Below are 20182 nucleotides of genomic sequence, written 5' to 3'. Positions count from 1 at the left end.
ACTTCATAGAGAGATAATTGTGTGTGTGGCACACACATAACCAAGGGGGCGGTGCCGACAAGAGTGGGAGGGCCCTTCTGTCTTATGTACCCCAAGACCCCCAAAGGCTTAATCTGGCCCTGCAGGCACAGACAAACAACTCCATAACAAGCGCCCCTCCCATGCTGCTCGCATGCAGGGGCGGATCCAATATGGCTAGCTTTGCCCCTTTCCCGTTTCCTCGCGAATTGCAGGATCATTCCCACCCACCCCTTTCAGCAGCTACATTGTGGTAATATTATTTATATATATATATATATATATATATATATATATATATAATTATATATATATATATATGTATATATATAATATACAGTACCAGTCAAAAGTTTGGACACACACCTTCTCATTCAAAGGTTTTTGTTTATTTAAATTATTTTCAACTTAGTAGATTACTACTGAAGACATCAAAACTATGAAAGAACGCATATGGAATTATAAACAAAAAAGTGTTAAACAAATCAAAATATGTTTATATTTTAGATTCCTCAAAGTAGCCCCCTTTTGCTTGGATGACAGCTTTGCACACTCCTGGCATTCTCTCAATCAGCTTCATGAGGTAGTCTCCTGGAGTGGTTTTGAATTAACAGGGCTGCCTTGTCGAGAGTCAATCTGTGGAATTACTTGCCTTCTTACTGTATTTGAGACCATCAGTTGTGTTGTGCAGAGGTAGGGTTAGTACAAAGTGTACACCGCTATTTGACTACTGTTGTAATCCATATTATGGCACCATCCACTCAGCTCAGTAAAGACAAACAACAGTCCATCATTACTTTAAGACATGAAGGTCAGTCGATACGGAAAATTTCAAGAACTGTGAATGTATCCTCAAGTGAAGTTGCAAAAACCATCAAACGCTATGATGAAACTGGCTCTCATGAGGACCGCCCCAGGAAAGGAAGACCAAGAGTTACCTCTGCTGCAGAGGATAAATTCATTAGTTAACAGCCTCAGAAACCGCTACTTAACAGCACCTCAGATTAGAGACCACATAAAGTCTTCACAGAGTTCAAGTAGCAGACAAATTTCAACATCAACTGATCAGAGGAGACTCTGTGAATCAGGCCTTCATGGTCGTATTGGTGCGAAGAAGCCACTACTGAGGATGAACAACAAGAAGAAGAGAATTGTTTGGGCTAAGAAACACAAGGAATGGACATTAGACCAGTGGAAATCTGTACTTTAGTCTGATGAGTCCAAATTTGAGATTCTTGGTTCCAACCGCCGTTTCTTTGGGAGACGCAGAGAAGGTGAGCGGATAGTTTCTGCATGTGTGGTTCCCACTGTGAAGCATGGAGGAGGAGTTGTGATGGTGTGGGGGTGCTTTGCTGGTGACACTGTTGGTGATTTATTCAAAATTCAAGGCACACTTAACCAGCATGGCTACCACAGCATTCTGCAGCGCCATGCCATCCCATCTGGTTTGCGCTTACTGGGACCATCATTTGTTTTCAACAAGACAATTACCCCAAACACACCTCCCGGCTATGTAAGGGCTACTTGACCAAGAAGGAAAGTGATGGAGTGTTGTGTCAGATGATCTGGCCTCCACAATCACCCAACCTAAACCCAATTGAGCTGGTTTGGGATGAGTTGGACGGCAGAGTGAAGGAAAAGCAGCCAACAAGTGCTCAGCACCTCTGGGAATTCCTTCAAGACTGTTTGAAAACCATTCCAGGAGACTACCTCATGAGGCTGATTGAGAGAATGCCAAGAGTGTGCAAAGGGGTCATCAAAGCAATAGGGGACTACTTTGAGGAATCTAAAATATGAAACATATTTTGATTTGTGTAACACTTTTTTGTTTACAACATATTTTCACATGTGTTCTTTCATAGTTTTGATGTCTTCAGTATTAAACTACTATGTTGAAAATAATTTAAATAAACAAAAACCATTGAATGAGGTGTGTCCAAACTTTTCACTGGTACTGTATATATGTAATATATATATATATATATATATATATATATATATATATATCTCAAAGTGTGTGTGTTTAATTTTTTTTTCTGGTGGTGATGTGTATTAGTGTTGTGGGGGGGTATATTAATGTGTGTGTGTGGTGTACAGTATTCATATTATCTGTGTTAAACGTGGGTCACTGCTGGTGATCTCTGTTTTATATGGCGGTCACTGCAACACTGTCTACATTACAGAGCTGGCAATGCGACACAGCATTACATGGCGGGCACTGTGATACTCTCTGCGTTACATGCCAGGCACTGCAACACTCTCTGCATTATATGGCGGGCACTGCGACACTCTGCATTATATGGGGATCACTGCAACACTCTGCATTATGTGGTGGGCACTGCAACACTGTGCATTATATAGGGGTCACTGCGACACACCCTGCATTACATGGAAGGCACTGCAACACTCTACATTATATGGCAGGCACTGTGACAGTCTGCATTATATGGCATGACACTCAGCATTATATGGCGGGCACTGTAACGCTTTCTAAATTACATGGTGGGCACTGCAACGCTCTCTGCATATGGTGGGCACTGATGGTCTATGTATTATATGGCAGGCACTGCAATACTCTGCATTATATGGCGGTTACTGATGCTCTCTGCATTACATGGCAGTCACTGCTACATCCTCTGCATTATATGGTGGTTGCTGTGATGTTCTCTGCATTATCTGGTGGTCACTAAAAGTCTCTCTGTATTGTCTGGCGGTCACAAAAATGCTTTCAGTGGTGTATTGCAGTCACTAAATTGCTATTAGTATTGTATGATACTCATTAAAAATGCTCTGAGTATTGTCTGGCGGTCACTAAAATGCTCTCTGTATTGTCTGCCAGTCACAAAGATTGCAGGAGGAATGAGCAATTTTTACACTACTGCATATGCATAATTTTCTGAGATCTCACTCTGCACATGCGTCAGATTAGCAGTCCAAAATCACATGGATCTGCATCAATCTGAATGCGAGCAGTAACAGGCTAGTGGCAAATGGGCTAGAACTGGATGGGGAGTACTGAGTCACATTATACAACTTATTTTCATAAGGATGTAAAAGGTGTGTCATTTGTTTTTCGACGTTATAGAGTCAGCATGGGGGGGGCGTCTGTGATGAAGTTACGCCACTGGGGGGATAGGTAGATATGAGTATCATCCACATACAGATGGTATTGAAATCCAAAAGAGCTGATAGTTTGCCAAGAGAGGTGGTATAGATTGAGAAAAGCAAAGAACCTAAGACTGAGCCTTGCGGTACTCCAACTGATAGAGGTAGCGAAGAGGAGGCAGAATCAGAAAAACGAACAGTGAAAGAGCAATTAGATAGGTAGGACGAGAACCAAGAAAGAGCTGCTTCCTTAACACCTAGGGATTGTAGTGTTTGTATGAGAAGAGAGTGGTCAACATTGTCAAAAGCAGCAGAGACATCTAGAAGATTTAGAAGCGAGTAATGGCCTTTAGCCTTGGCAGTGACAAGACCATTCAATACATTAGTCAGTGCAGTCTCTGTGAAGTGGATCCAATAAGTTGTGTGAGTTAAGAAAGTGTGTGAGACGGGTGTAAACAAGTGTCTCAAGTAGCTTGGAGGGGCATGGGAGCTGGGAGATGGAACGGTAAAGGGCCCCAATGCAACTTAATGTGACTATGGCCAAGGTTGTGTAATGGCCACCGTGGCTCTGAATCATACAGAGTTGAATTGCTCGGGAATAACAGATGTATTTTCTAAAACACTGTAAACGCCCCATTAATTTTATTATATTGTCTGGAAAAAGTGAAATCATTATAGTAAAAAAGTTAGGAAATGATGCCACTGCTTGCCAGTATAACTCAGAACATCCTGCCAAAATGCCAAAGGCTCTGTTTCACACTCAGGCTTAGGCTGGTAATCACTGGAGCCCTAAACTGACAGGCAGCACAGAGAGTGAACATGTAGCACATAAGGTTACAGTATATTAGTAATAATGTATCACTCATTATAAAATAAAGGGATGCTAGAAATTATCAAGGCTCTCTGTGACATACAGATGTACCCACATACATCTTACCTCCGTGCGCTACAAGTCGCGTTAAACATAACGTGTGAGCGCCGTGCGACTCGGTAGTACCAAGCTTCTTTTCGTGCGACTTTTTACAGTCAAATGCATCTGATCCACGAAGCGGCTGTGACACTGTAACGTAGCATTTTGCATGCAGATACAGCCGCAGTTGCACACAGAATATAGGCATGCTGCATATCATTTTAATCAGCAAAAGCTGTTTGACCATGCTATTTGCATCGCTTTACAAGTAAGACTCAAGATGCTCGGTGCAACGGAGTCACGCTACGGCATGGCACGACGAGAAGGGCTGTTTAATGAGCAAGGAAGTAAGATGTATGTGGACAATTCTTTATACAGGCATATAGCCCCATGCTTGACTTCCTATGTGCTTAGATTTTACCACAGAAAAACATAATTACTTCCTCTAATACAAAGGATTCAGTTTGGAGCAATATAAGTTGTTGATAAGAGGCATGTGTGTTTTCCCGCCACTTCTGCCTTATACAAAGAAGAGCAACCTGACACGTTTTCAGTGGCCACATGGACGGCTCCTTACCTTCAATAGTGCTACAGATTACCCTTAATGTTCATAATAAGTTAAAATGATACATTGATCAAAGAGGGAGACACCTATCTGGAATAACATATCAGCAGGCATTTTACACAAGTCTTACAGAAATCAGGAAGAGTGAAGGTGAAGGCTTAGAGGGCCGCCCATTAATTATAGCTGCCTACTTTCGTGGAATGTCTGTGAGTCTCACATCATGTCCCCACGTGTTTTGCAGCAGATAAACACTTTTCCTGTTGTTCGGGAAAGTATTTACCTGCTGCAAAATGCGTGAGTGCATGATGTGAAACGCGTCTTCAAGCCCCATCCACCTCAGTAAACAGTGAATTGTGCCATCACTCCCTTATCATTCAGTGTTAACTTAAATGGGAGGAGCTTTATAACTTGAGAGCTCCACCCACTTGGTGACAGAAATCCCATCATCTGGTCCCGACTACAGAATCATTTCCTACCTCGTCTGTACATCCCCAGAAACAAAGTAGGAAAAGCAGCCAAGTATTATATTGGTAAAGGTTAATAATAATAATATTCCCTCTGCATTTATTTATGTGATCTATCTCGTCATTCTTTTGTTTTCCTTTAATGATCATCTTTGCGTTCTCTACTCCCATCTCTGTGTGAGTTTCACACCATCCTGTGCTCTCTCCCCTCCTCTGCCTCTATCTCTCTGCCAGGCCTGTGTGATGTGAATAGACAGAATAAGGCCGGCTTCACTCCGCTCATGCTCACAGCTTTGGCAGCTTTCCGCTCCAGCGAGGACATAGAGACAGTCACACAGATGCTGCGCCTGGGAGACGTCAATTGCCGAGCCAGCCAGGTAGGTACTCACCCGCTGACCCTCGCTTCCTGCGCATGCAGCCCTGGGATAGAAGGACTTTGTCCTGTGGTCATTATCAAAGAGCAAAAACCTTTTCACTTGTTTGTGATGGCCATAAGCTTTTTAAATCTGCTTTGCCCTATATGACAAGGGGTCACTGCCGTCAAAAGCCGACTACAGACAGTGGTACTCCACACTGGCTGTAAGGTTCAGCGAACCCAGAGCCTGGCACGGTGAAGTGGTGAGCTAAATATTACCGCTCTGGGGAAGTTGGTCATCGCTCACCTATATTGGTGATAGTTTATTGATAGAAATCATCCTTATCGACGTATTTTGATAAATAGAGGCCATAGCCCATGTCTTTAACACTGATCAGCTGCACAGCACCGCTGCTGGTGAAAAATTGCGTAGACTTATGGTATGACATCACATAGGTTAATATTTTTGAAAAAGGGTCACAAGACAGGCTTAATAATCTAACCAGTTCACATAAATGTCCAGCCACACATTCTCAACACTTGTTCACCTAATATATAAAGTAATCATACTAAAAGGGGCGAGAAAATAATGAAATGTAGCTGATGGTGGGGTCCCACTTTAAAGTTTGGCTTCCACAGTGCATGTGTGTGACTCAGAAAAGGACAGATCTCTGGCTGCACAACCACGGAACGGTTCTCCCAGTACCGCTCATTCAACGGCCGTAGTGGAACGTGAATCGCTCATAAGGTTGCATAGGTGTGAATGCTGACCACTGCGCATATTATAAATCGCTAGATGGGGACTCATTTGGATTTGTATGCAACTAAAAGTTAAAATGTAATTGCTGTTAGAGTCTCACCTTTTCTGTGTAATGAATAAATGTCCATCTCCCTTTTATTTCAGGCAGGGCAAACAGCTCTGATGCTAGCGGTCAGCCACGGGCGCCTAGACGTGGTGCGAGCTCTGCTTCAGTGTGGGGCGGATGTGAACGTGCAGGACCACGACGGCTCCACAGCGCTCATGTGTGCCTGTGAACACGGACATGTGGATATTGTCAGCATGCTTTTGGCAGTACCTACCTGCAATGTGGCACTTACAGATAATGTAAGTCATGGTGCTTCTGTTTTCTAGTTCTCAATACAGTTGACTACCTGGATGTGACAGCAACACTCTATCTATCTATCTATCTATCTATCTATCTATCTATCTATCTATCTATCTATCACTGTGCTGTGTATACCGTAATGAGATATACAGGTAGTGTATATAGGAAGCACCACGTGTCCCATCACTGCCTCTCTCTGTCAGTGCTGTGTATAATGTAATGAGATATACAGGCAGTGTATATAGGAAGTATCACGTGTCCCATCACTGCCTCTCTCTGTCAGTGCTGTGTATAATGTAATGAGATATACAGGCAGTGTATATAGGAAGCACCACGTGTCCCATCACTGCCGCTCTCTGTCAGTGCTGTGTATAATGTAATGAGATATGCAGTTAGTGTATATAGGAAGCACCACATGTCCCATCACTGCCTCTCTCTGTCAGTGCTGTGTATAATGTAATGAGATATACAGGCAGTGTATATAGGAAGTACCACATGTCCCATCACTGCCTCTCTCTGTCAGTGCTGTGTATAATGTAATGAGATATATAGGTAGTGTATATAGGAAGTACCACGTGTCCCATCACTGCCTCTCTTTGTCAGTGCTGTGTATAATGTAATGAGATATACAGGCAGTGTATATAGGAATTATCACGTGTCCCATCACTGCCTCTCTCTGTCAGTGCTGTGTATAATGTAATGAGATATGCAGTTAGTGTATATAGGAAGCACCATGTGTCTCATCACTGCCTCTCTCTGTCAGTGCTGTGTATAATGTAATGAGATATACAGGCAGTGTATATAGGAAGCACCACCTGTCTCATCACTGCCTCTCTCTGTCAGTGCTGTGTATAATGTAATGAGATATACAGGCAGTGTATATAGGAAGTATCACGTGTCCCATCACTGCCTCTCTCTGTCAGTGCTGTGTATAATGTAATGAGATATACAGGCAGTGTATATAGGAAGTATCACGTGTCCCATCACTGCCTCTCTCTGTCAGTGCTGTGTATAATGTAATGAGATATACAGGCAGTGTATATAGGAAGCACCACGTGTCCCATCACTGCCTCTCTCTGTCAGTGCTGTGTATAATGTAATGAGATATACAGGCAGTGTATATAGGAAGTACCACGTGTCCCATCACTGCCTCTCTCTGTCAGTGCTGTGTATAATGTAATGAGATATACAGGCAGTGTATATAGGAAGTATCACGTGTCCCATCACTGCCTCTCTCTGTCAGTGCTGTGTATAATGTAATGAGATATACAGGCAGTGTATATAGGAAGCACCACGTGTCCCATCACTGCCTCTCTCTGTCAGTGCTGTGTATAATGTAATGAGATATACAGGCAGTGTATATAGGAAGTACCACGTGTCCCATCACTGCCTCTCTCTGTCAGTGCTGTGTATAATGTAATGAGATATGCAGTTAGTGTATATAGGAAGCACCACGTGTCTCATCACTGCCTCTCTCTGTCAGTGCTGTGTATAATGTAATGAGATATACAGGCAGTGTATATAGGAAGCACCACCTGTCTCATCACTGCCTCTCTCTGTCAGTGCTGTGTATAATGTAATGAGATATGCAGTTAGTGTATATAGGAAGCACCATGTGTCCTATCACTGCCTCTCTCTGTCAGTGCTGTGTATAATGTAATGAGATATACAGGCAGTGTATATAGGAAGCACCACCTGGCTCATCACTGCCTCTCTCTGTCAGTGCTGTGTATAATGTAATGAGATATACAGGCAGTGTATATAGGAAGTACCACGTGTTCCATCACTGCCTCTCTCTGTCAGTGCTGTGTATAATGTAATGAGATATACAGGCAGTGTATACAGGAAGTACCATTTGTCTCATCACTGCTTCTCTCTGTCAGTGCTGTGTATAATGTAATGAGATATACAGGCAGTGTATATAGGAAGTATCACGTGTCCCATCACTGCCTCTCTCTGTCAGTGCTGTGTATAATGTAATGAGATATACAGGCAGTGTATATAGGAAGTACCACGTGTTCCATCACTGCCTCTCTCTGTCAGTGATATGTATAATGTAATGAGATATACAGGCAGTGTATATAGGAAGTACCACGTGTCTCATCACTGCCTCTCTCTGTCAGTGCTGTGTATAATGTAATGAGATATAAAGGTAGTGTATATAGGAATTATCACGTGTCCCATCACTGCCTCTCTCTGTCAGTACTGTGTATAATGTAATGAGATATACAGGCAGTGTATACAGGAAGCACCACGTGTCCCATCACTGCCTCTCTCTGTCAGTGCTGTGTATAATGTAATGAGATATACAGGCAGTGTATACAGGAAGCACCACGTGTCCCATCACTGCCTCTCTCTGTCAGTGCTGTGTATAATGTAATGAGATATGCAGTTAGTGTATATAGGAAGCACCACGTGTCCCATCACTGCCTCTCTCTGTCAGTGATATGTATAATGTAATGAGATATACAGGCAGTGTATACAGGAAGTACCACGTGTCCCATCACTGCCTCTCTCTGTCAGTGCTGTGTATAATGTAATGAGATATGCGGGCAGTGTATATAGGAAGCACCACGTGTCTCATCACTGCCTCTCTCTGACAGTGCTGTGTATAATGTAATGAGATATACAGGCAGTGTATATAGGAAGTACCACATGTCCCATCACTGCCTCTCTCTGTCAGTGCTGTGTATAATGTAATGAGATATGCAGTTAGTGTATATAGGGAGCACCACGTGTCCCATCACTGCCTCTCTCTGTCAGTGATATGTATAATGTAATGAGATATACAGGCAGTGTATATAGGAAGCACCACGTGTCCCATCACTGCCTCTCTCTGTCAGTGCTGTGTATAATGTAATGAGATATACAGGCAGTGTATACAGGAAGTACCACATGTCCCATCACTGCCTCTCTCTGTCAGTGCTGTGTATAATGTAATGAGATATACAGGCAGTGTATATAGGAAGTATCACGTGTCCCATCACTGCCTCTCTCTGTCAGTGCTGTGTATAATGTAATGAGATATGCGGGCAGTGTATATAGGGAGCACCACATGTCCCATCACTGCCTCTCTCTGTCAGTGCTGTGTATAATGTAATGAGATATACAGGCAGTGTATATAGGAAGTACCACATGTCCCATCACTGCCTCTCTCTGTCAGTGATATGTATAATGTAATGAGATATGCGGGCAGTGTATATAGGGAGCACCACATGTCCCATCACTGCCTCTCTCTGTCAGTGCTGTGTATAATGTAATGAGATATACAGGCAGTGTATATAGGAAGTACCACATGTCCCATCACTGCCTCTCTCTGTCAGTGATATGTGGCAGCACAGACGGTGTAATGGTTAGCGTTACTGCCTCACAGCACTGAGGTCAAGGGTTCAATTCCCACCATGGCCCTACCTGTGTGGAGTTTGTATATTCTCCCTGTGCTTGCGTGGGTTTCCTCCGGGTGCTCCGGTTTCCTCCCACACTCCAAAAAATATATACTGCTAGGTTAATTGGCTCCCAACACAAATTAACCCTAGTGTGTATGTGTGTGCGTGATAGGGAACATAGATTGTAAGCTCCACTGGGGCAGGGACTGATGTGAATGGCCAAATATTCTCTGTAAAGCGCTGCGGAATATGTGTGCGCTATATAAATAACTGATAATAAATAAAAATAAATAAATAATGTAATGAGATATGCGGGCAGTGTATATAGGGAGCACCACATGTCCCATCACTGCCTCTCTCTGTCAGTGCTGTGTATAATGTAATGAGATATACAGTTAGTGTATATAGGAAGTACCACCTGTCTCATCACTGCCTCTCTCTGTCAGTGCTGTGTATAATGTAATGAGATATACAAGTAGTGTATATAGGAAGTACCACGTGTCTCATCGATGCCTCTCTCTGTCAGTGATATGTATAATGTAATGAGATATGCAGTTAGTGTATATAGGAAGTACCACGTGTCTCATCACTGCCTCTCTCTGTCAGTGATATGTATAATGTAATGAGATATACAGGCAGTGTATATAGGAAGCACCACGTGGCCCATCACTGCCTCTCTCTGTCAGTGCTGTGTATAATGTAATGAGATATACAGGCAGTGTATATAGGAAGTACCACATGTCCCATCACTGCCTCTCTTTGTCAGTGCTGTGTATAATGTAATGAGATATACAGGCAGTGTATATAGGAAGCACCACGTGTCCCATCACTGCCTCTCTCTGTCAGTGCTGTGTATAATGTAATGAGATATGCGGGCAGTGTATACAGGAAGCACCACGTGTCCCATCACTGCCTCTCTCTGTCAGTGCTGTGTATAATGTAATGAGATATACAGGCAGTGTATACGGGAAGTACCACGTGTCCCATCACTGCCTCTCTCTGTCATTGCTGTGTATAATGTAATGAGATATACAGGCAGTGTATATAGGAAGTACCACATGTCCTATCACTGCCTCTCTCTGTCATTGCTGTGTATAATGTAATGAGATATACAGGCAGTGTATATAGGAAGTACCACATGTCCCATCACTGCCTCTCTCTGTCAGTGCTGTGTATAATATAATGAGATATGCAGTTAGTGTATATAGGAAGCACCACGTGTCCCATCACTGCCTCTCTCTGTCAGTGATATGTATAATGTAATGAGATATACAGGCAGTGTATATAGGAAGCACCACGTGTCCCATCACTGCCTCTCTCTGTCAGTGATATGTATAATGTAATGAGATATACAGGCAGTGTATATAGGAAGCACCACATGTCCCATCACTGCCTCTCTCTGTCAGTGATATGTATAATGTAATGAGATATACAGGCAGTGTATATAGGAAGCACCACATGTCCCATCACTGCCTCTCTCTGTCAGTGCTGTGTATAATGTAATGAGATATGCAGTTAGTGTATATCGGAAGCACCACGTGTCCCATCACTGCCTTTCTCTGTCAGTGCTGTGTATAATGTAATGAGATATGCGGGCAGTGTATATAGGAAGCACCACGTGTCCCATCACTGCCTCTCTCTGTCAGTGCTGTGTATAATGTAATGAGATATACAGGCAGTGTATATAGGAAGTATCACGTGTCCCATCACTGCCTCTCTCTGTCAGTGCTGTGTATAATGTAATGAGATATACAGGCAGTGTATATAGGAAGTACAACGTGTCCCATCACTGCCTCTCTCTGTCAGTGATATGTATAATGTAATGAGATATACAGGCAGTGTATATAGGAAGCACCACGTGGCCCATCACTGCCTCTCTCTGTCAGTGCTGTGTATAATGTAATGAGATATACAGGCAGTGTATATAGGAAGTACCACATGTCCCATCACTGCCTCTCTTTGTCAGTGCTGTGTATAATGTAATGAGATATACAGGCAGTGTATATAGGAAGCACCACGTGTCCCATCACTGCCTCTCTCTGTCAGTGCTGTGTATAATGTAATGAGATATGCGGGCAGTGTATACAGGAAGCACCACGTGTCCCATCACTGCCTCTCTCTGTCAGTGCTGTGTATAATGTAATGAGATATACAGGCAGTGTATACGGGAAGTACCACGTGTCCCATCACTGCCTCTCTCTGTCATTGCTGTGTATAATGTAATGAGATATACAGGCAGTGTATATAGGAAGTACCACGTGTCCTATCACTGCCTCTCTCTGTCATTGCTGTGTATAATGTAATGAGATATACAGGCAGTGTATATAGGAAGTACCACATGTCCCATCACTGCCTCTCTCTGTCAGTGCTGTGTATAATATAATGAGATATGCAGTTAGTGTATATAGGAAGCACCACGTGTCCCATCACTGCCTCTCTCTGTCAGTGATATGTATAATGTAATGAGATATACAGGCAGTGTATATAGGAAGCACCACGTGTCCCATCACTGCCTCTCTCTGTCAGTGATATGTATAATGTAATGAGATATACAGGCAGTGTATATAGGAAGCACCACATGTCCCATCACTGCCTCTCTCTGTCAGTGATATGTATAATGTAATGAGATATACAGGCAGTGTATATAGGAAGCACCACATGTCCCATCACTGCCTCTCTCTGTCAGTGCTGTGTATAATGTAATGAGATATGCAGTTAGTGTATATCGGAAGCACCACGTGTCCCATCACTGCCTTTCTCTGTCAGTGCTGTGTATAATGTAATGAGATATGCGGGCAGTGTATATAGGAAGCACCACGTGTCCCATCACTGCCTCTCTCTGTCAGTGCTGTGTATAATGTAATGAGATATACAGGCAGTGTATATAGGAAGTATCACGTGTCCCATCACTGCCTCTCTCTGTCAGTGATATGTATAATGTAATGAGATATACAGGCAGTGTATATAGGAAGTACCACGTGTTCCATCACTGCCTCTCTCTGTCAGTGCTGTGTATAATGTAATGAGATATACAGGCAGTGTATACAGGAAGTACCAAGTGTCCCATCACTGCCTCTCTCTGTCAGTGCTGTGTATAATGTATTGAGATATGCGGTTAGTGTATATAGGAAGCACCATGTGTCCCATCACTGCCTCTCTCTGTCAGTGCTGTGTATAATGTAATGAGATATACAGGCAGTGTATATAGGAAGCACCACCTGTCTCATCACTGCCTCTCTCTGTCAGTGCTGTGTATAATGTAATGAGATATACAGGCAGTGTATATAGGAAGCACCACCTGTCTCATCACTGCCTCTCTCTGTCAGTGCTGTGTATAATGTAATGAGATATGCAGGCAGTGTATATAGGAAGCACCACCTGTCTCATCACTGCCTCTCTCTGTCAGTGCTGTGTATAATGTAATGAGATATGCAGGCAGTGTATATAGGAAGCACCACCTGTCTCATCACTGCCTCTCTCTGTCAGTGCTGTGTATAATGTAATGAGATATACAGGCAGTGTATATAGGAAGTATCACGTGTCCCATCACTGCCTCTCTCTGTCAGTGCTGTGTATAATGTAATGAGATATACAGGCAGTGTATACAGGAAGTACCATTTGTCTCATCACTGCCTCTCTCTGTCAGTGCTGTGTATAATGTAATGAGATATACAGGCAGTGTATATAGGAAGTATCACGTGTCCCATCACTGCCTCTCTCTGTCAGTGCTGTGTATAATGTAATGAGATATACAGGCAGTGTATATAGGAAGCACCACGTGTCCCATCACTGCCTCTCTCTGTCAGTGATATGCATAATGTAATGAGATATACAGGCAGTGTTTATTGGAAGCACCACGTGTCCCATCACTGCCTCTCTCTGTCAGTGCTGTGTATAATGTAATGAGATATACAGGCAGGGTATATAAGAAGTATCACGTGTCCCATCACTGCCTCTCTCTGTAAGTGCTGTGTATAATGTACTGAGATATGCGGCAGGGTATATAGGAAGCACCACGTGTCCCATCACTGCCTCTCTCTGTCAGTGCTGTGTATAATGTAATGAGATATGCGGGCAGGGTATATAGGAAGCACCACGTGTCCCATCACTGCCTCTCTCTGTCAGTGCTGTGTATAATGTAATGAGATATACAGGTAGTGTATACAGGAAGTACCACGTGTCCCATCACTGCCTCTCTCTGTCAGTGCTGTGTATAATGTAATGAGATATACAGGTAGTGTATACAGGAAGTACCACGTGTCCCATCACTGCCTCTCTCTGTCAGTGCTGTGTATAATGTAATGAGATATACAGGCAGTGTATATAGGAAGTACCACGTATCTCATCACTGCCTCTCTCTGTCAGTGCTGTGTATAATGTAATGAGATATACAGGCAGTGTATATAGGAAGTACCACATGTCCCATCACTGCCTCTCTTTGTCAGTGCTGTGTATAATGTAATGAGATATGCGGGCAGTGTATACAGGAAGCACCACGTGTCCCATCACTGCCTCTCTTTGTCAGTGCTGTGTATAATGTAATGAGATATGCAGTTAGTGTATATAGGAAGCACCACGTGTCCCATCACTGCCTCTCTCCGTCAGTGATATGTATAATGTAATGAGATATGCAGTTAGTGTATATAGGAAGTACGACGTGTCCCATCACTGCCTCTCTCTGTCAGTGCTGTGTATAATGTAATGAGATATGCAGTTAGTGTATATAGGAAGTACGACGTGTCCCATCACTGCCTCTCTCTGTCTGTGCTGTGTATAATGTAATGAGATATGCAGTTAGTGTATATAGGAAGCACCACATGTCCCATCACTGCCTCTCTCTGTCAGTGCTGTGTATAATGTAATGAGATATACAGGCAGTGTATATAGGAAGTACCACCTCTCTCATCAATGCCTCTTTCTGTCAGTGCTGTGTATAATGTAATGAGATATACAGGCAGTGTATACAGGAAGTACCACGTGTCCCATCACTGCCTCTCTCTGTCAGTGCTGTGTATAATGTAATGAGATATACAGGTAGTGTATACAGGAAGTACCACGTGTTCCATCACTGCCTCTCTCTGTCAGTGCTGTGTATAATGTAATGAGATATACAGGCAGTGTATACAGGAAGTACCAAGTGTCCCATCACTGCCTCTCTTTGTCAGTGCTGTGTATAATGTAATGAGATATGCGGGCAGTGTATACAGGAAGCACCACGTGTCCCATCACTGCCTCTCTTTGTCAGTGCTGTGTATAATGTAATGAGATATGCAGTTAGTGTATATAGGAAGCACCACGTGTCCCATCACTGCCTCTCTCCGTCAGTGATATGTATAATGTAATGAGATATGCAGTTAGTGTATATAGGAAGTACGACGTGTCCCATCACTGCCTCTCTCTGTCAGTGCTGTGTATAATGTAATGAGATATGCAGTTAGTGTATATAGGAAGTACGACGTGTCCCATCACTGCCTCTCTCTGTCTGTGCTGTGTATAATGTAATGAGATATGCAGTTAGTGTATATAGGAAGCACCACATGTCCCATCACTGCCTCTCTCTGTCAGTGCTGTGTATAATGTAATGAGATATACAGGCAGTGTATATAGGAAGTACCACCTCTCTCATCAATGCCTCTTTCTGTCAGTGCTGTGTATAATGTAATGAGATATACAGGCAGTGTATACAGGAAGCACCACGTGTCCCATCACTGCCTCTCTCTGTCAGTGCTGTGTATAATGTAATGAGATATACAGGCAGTGTATACAGGAAGTACCAAGTGTCCCATCACTGCCTCTCTCTGTCAGTGCTGTGTATAATGTAATGAGATATGCAGTTAGTGTATATAGGAAGCACCATGTGTCCCATCACTGCCTCTCTCTGTCAGTGCTGTGTATAATGTAATGAGATATACAGGCAGTGTATATAGGAAGCACCACATGTCCCATCACTGCCTCTCTCTGTCAGTGCTGTGTATAATGTAATGAGATATACAGGCAGTGTATATAGGAAGCACCACCTGTCCCATCACTGCCTCTCTCTGTCATTGCTGTGTATAATGTAATGAGATATACAGGCAGTGTATATAGGAAGTACCACATGTCCCATCACTGCCTCTCTCTGTCAGTGCTGTGTATAATGTAATGAGATATGCAGTTAGTGTATATAGGAAGCACCACGTGTCCCATCACTGCCTCTCTCTGTCAGTGATATGTATAATGTAATGAGATATACAGGCAGTGTATATAGGAAGCACCACGTGTCCCATCACTGCCTCTCTCTGTCAGTGCTGTGTATAATGTAATGAGATATGCAGTTAGTGTATATAGGAAGCACCACGTGTCCCATCACTGCCTCTCTCTGTCAGTGATATGTATAATGTAATGAGATATACAGGCAGTGTATATAGGAAGCACCACGTGTCCCATCACTGCCTCTCTCTGTCAGTGATATGTATAATGTAATGAGATATACAGGCAGTGTATATAGGAAGCACCACATGTCCCATCACTGCCTCTCTCTGTCAGTGCTGTGTATAATGTAATGAGATATACAGGCAGTGTATATAGGAAGCACCACCTGTCTCATCACTGCCTCTCTCTGTCAGTGCTGTGTATAATGTAATGAGATATACAGGCAGTGTATATAGGAAGCACCACCTGTCTCATCACTGCCTCTCTCTGTCAGTGCTGTGTATAATGTAATGAGATATACAGGCAGTGTATATAGGAAACACCACGTGTCCCATCACTGCCTCTCTCTGTCAGTGATATGTATAATGTAATGAGATATACAGGCAGTGTATACAGGAAGTACCACGTGTCCCATCACTGCCTCTCTCTGTCAGTGCTGTGTATAATGTAATGAGATATGCGGGCAGTGTATATAGGAAGCACCACATGTCCCATCACTGCCTCTCTCTGTCAGTGCTGTGTATAATGTAATGAGATATACAGGCAGTGTATACAGGAAGTACCACGTGTCCCATCACTGCCTCTCTCTGTCAGTGCTGTGTATAATGTAATGAGATATGCGGGCAGTGTATATAGGAAGCACCACGCGTCTCATCACTGCCTCTCTCTGACAGTGCTGTGTATAATGTAATGAGATATACAGGCAGTGTATATAGGAAGTACCACATGACTCATCACTGCCTCTCTCTGTCAGTGATATGTATAATGTAATGAGATATACAGGCAGTGTATATAGGAAGCACCACGTGTCCCATCACTGCCTCTCTCTGTCGGTGATATGTATAATGTAATGAGATATACAGGCAGTGTATACAGGAAGTACCACGTGTCCCATCACTGCCTCTCTCTGTCAGTGCTGTGTATAATGTAATGAGATATGCGGGCAGTGTATATAGGAAGCACCACATGTCCCATCACTGCCTCTCTCTATCAGTGCTGTGTATAATGTAATGAGATATACAGGCAGTGTATACAGGAAGTACCACGTGTCTCATCACTGCCTCTCTCTGTCAGTGATATGTATAATGTAATGAGATATACAGGCAGTGTATATAGGAAGCACCACGTGTCCCATCACTGCCTTTCTCTGTCAGTGCTGTGTATAATGTAATGAGATATACAGGTAGTGTATACAGGAAGTACCACGTGTCTCATCACTGCCTCTCTCTGTCAGTGCTGTGTATAATGTAATGAGATATACAGGCAGTGTATATAGGAAGTACCACATGTCCCATCACTGCCTCTCTTTGTCAGTGCTGTGTATAATGTAATGAGATATACAGGCAGTGTATATAGGAAGCACCACGTGTCCCATCACTGCCTCTCTCTGTCAGTGCTGTGTATAATGTAATGAGATATACAGGCAGTGTATATAGGAAGTACCACGTGTCCCATCACTGCCTCTCTCTGTCATTGCTGTGTATATTGTAATGAGATATACAGGCAGTGTATATAGGAAGTACCACGTGTCCCATCACTGCCTCTCTCTGTCATTGCTGTGTATAATGTAATGAGATATACAGGCAGTGTATATAGGAAGTACCACATGTCCCATCACTGCCTCTCTCTGTCAGTGCTGTGTATAATGTAATGAGATATGCAGTTAGTGTATATAGGAAGCACCACGTGTCCCATCACTGCCTCTCTCTGTCAGTGATATGTATAATGTAATGAGATATACAGGCAGTGTATATAGGAAGCACCACATGTCCCATCACTGCCTCTCTCTGTCAGTGCTGTGTATAATGTAAAGAGATATACAGGCAGTGTATATAGGAAGCACCACGTGTCCCATCACTGCCTCTCTCTGTCAGTGCTGTGTATAATGTAATGAGATATGCAGGCAGTGTATATAGGAAGCACCACGTGTCCCATCACTGCCTCTCTCTGTCAGTGATATGTATAATGTAATGAGATATACATGCAGTGTATATAGGAAGCACCACATGTCCCATCACTGCCTCTCTCTGTCAGTGCTGTGTATAATGTAATGAGATATACAGGCAGTGTATATAGGAAGCACCACATGTCCCATCACTGCCTCTCTCTGTCCGTGCTGTGTATAATGTAATGAGATATACAGGCAGTGTATATAGGAAGCACCACGTGTCCCATCACTGCCTCTCTCTGTCAGTGCTGTGTATAATGTAATGAGATATGCGGGCAGTGTATATAGGAAGCACCACGTGTCCCATCACTGCCTCTCTCTGTCAGTGCTGTGTATAATGTAATGAGATATGCGGGCAGTGTATACAGGAAGCACCACGTGTCCCATCACTGCCTCTCTCTGTCAGTGCTGTGTATAATGTAATGAGATATACAGGCAGTGTATATAGGAAGTACCACGTGTCCCATCACTGCCTCTCTCTGTCATTGCTGTGTATAATGTAATGAGATATACAGGCAGTGTATATAGGAAGTACCACGTGTCCCATCACTGCCTCTCTCTGTCATTGCTGTGTATAATGTAATGAGATATACAGGCAGTGTATATAGGAAGTACCTCGTGTCCCATCACTGCTTCTCTCTGTCAGTGCTGTGTATAATGTAATGAGATATGCAGTTAGTGTATATAGGAAGCACCACGTGTCCCATCACTGCCTCTCTCTGTCAGTGATATGTATAATGTAATGAGATATACAGGCAGTGTATATAGGAAGCAACACGTGTCCCATCACTGCCTCTCTCTGTCAGTGCTGTGTATAATGTAATGAGATATGCAGTTAGTGTATATAGGAAGCACCACGTGTCCCATCACTGCCTCTCTCTGTCAGTGATATGTATAATGTAATGAGATATACAGGCAGTGTATATAGGAAGCACCAGGTGTCCCATCACTGCCTCTCTCTGTCAGTGATATGTATAATGTAATGAGATATACAGGCAGTGTATATAGGAAGCACCACATGTCCCATCACTGCCTCTCTCTGTCAGTGCTGTGTATAATGTAATGAGATATACAGGCAGTGTATATAGGAAGTACCACATGTCCCATCACTGCCTCTCTCTGTCAGTGCTGTGTATAATGTAATGAGATATACAGGCAGTGTATATAGGAAGCACCACATGTCCCATCACTGCCTCTCTCTGTCAGTGCTGTGTATAATGTAATGAGATATACAGGCAGTGTATATAGGAAGCACCACGTGTCCCATCACTGCCTCTCTCTGTCAGTACTGTGTATAATGTAATGAGATATGCAGTTAGTGTATATAGGAAGTACCACGTGTCCCATCACTTCCTCTCTGTCAGTGCTGTGTATAATGTAATGAGATATGCAGTTAGTGTATATAGGAAGCACCACGTGTCCCATCACTGCCTTTCTCTGTCAGTGCTGTGTATAATGTAATGAGATATGCGGGCAGTGTATATAGGAAGCACCACGTGTCCCATCACTGCCTCTCTCTGTCAGTGATATGTATAATGTAATGAGATATACAGGCAGTGTATACAGGAAGTACCACGTGTCCCATCACTGCCTCTCTCTGTCAGTGCTGTGTATAATGTAATGAGATATGCGGGCAGTGTATATAGGAAGCACCACATGTCCCATCACTGCCTCTCTCTGTCAGTGCTGTGTATAATGTAATGAGATATACAGGCAGTGTATACAGGAAGTACCACGTGTCCCATCACTGCCTCTCTCTGTCAGTGCTGTGTATAATGTAATGAGATATGCGGGCAGTGTATATAGGAAGCACCACGCGTCTCATCACTGCCTCTCTCTGACAGTGCTGTGTATAATGTAATGAGATATACAGGCAGTGTATATAGGAAGTACCACATGACTCATCACTGCCTC

General features: G+C 43.2%; 1 protein-coding gene across 2 annotated transcripts in view; it reads left to right on the top strand.

Moving 5' to 3' along the window:
* Positions 1 to 20182, top strand: part of KANK2 (KN motif and ankyrin repeat domains 2) — a 124749-nt gene that overhangs the window by 90838 nt on the left and 13729 nt on the right. For both annotated transcript variants that reach the window (XM_088462183.1, XM_088462182.1), the window contains exons 11-12: positions 5297 to 5439; positions 6322 to 6522. In XM_088462183.1, coding sequence (XP_088318309.1) covers positions 5297 to 5439; positions 6322 to 6522 — 344 coding nt within the window. The remainder of the gene's footprint in view (positions 1 to 5296; positions 5440 to 6321; positions 6523 to 20182) is intronic.

This window comes from Taudactylus pleione, unplaced genomic scaffold, assembly GCF_031769625.1.
Source record: "Taudactylus pleione unplaced genomic scaffold, aTauple2 ptg001161l, whole genome shotgun sequence".
Lineage (NCBI taxonomy): Eukaryota > Metazoa > Chordata > Amphibia > Anura > Myobatrachidae > Taudactylus > Taudactylus pleione.
This window is presented reverse-complemented; position numbering and strand designations above follow the sequence as displayed.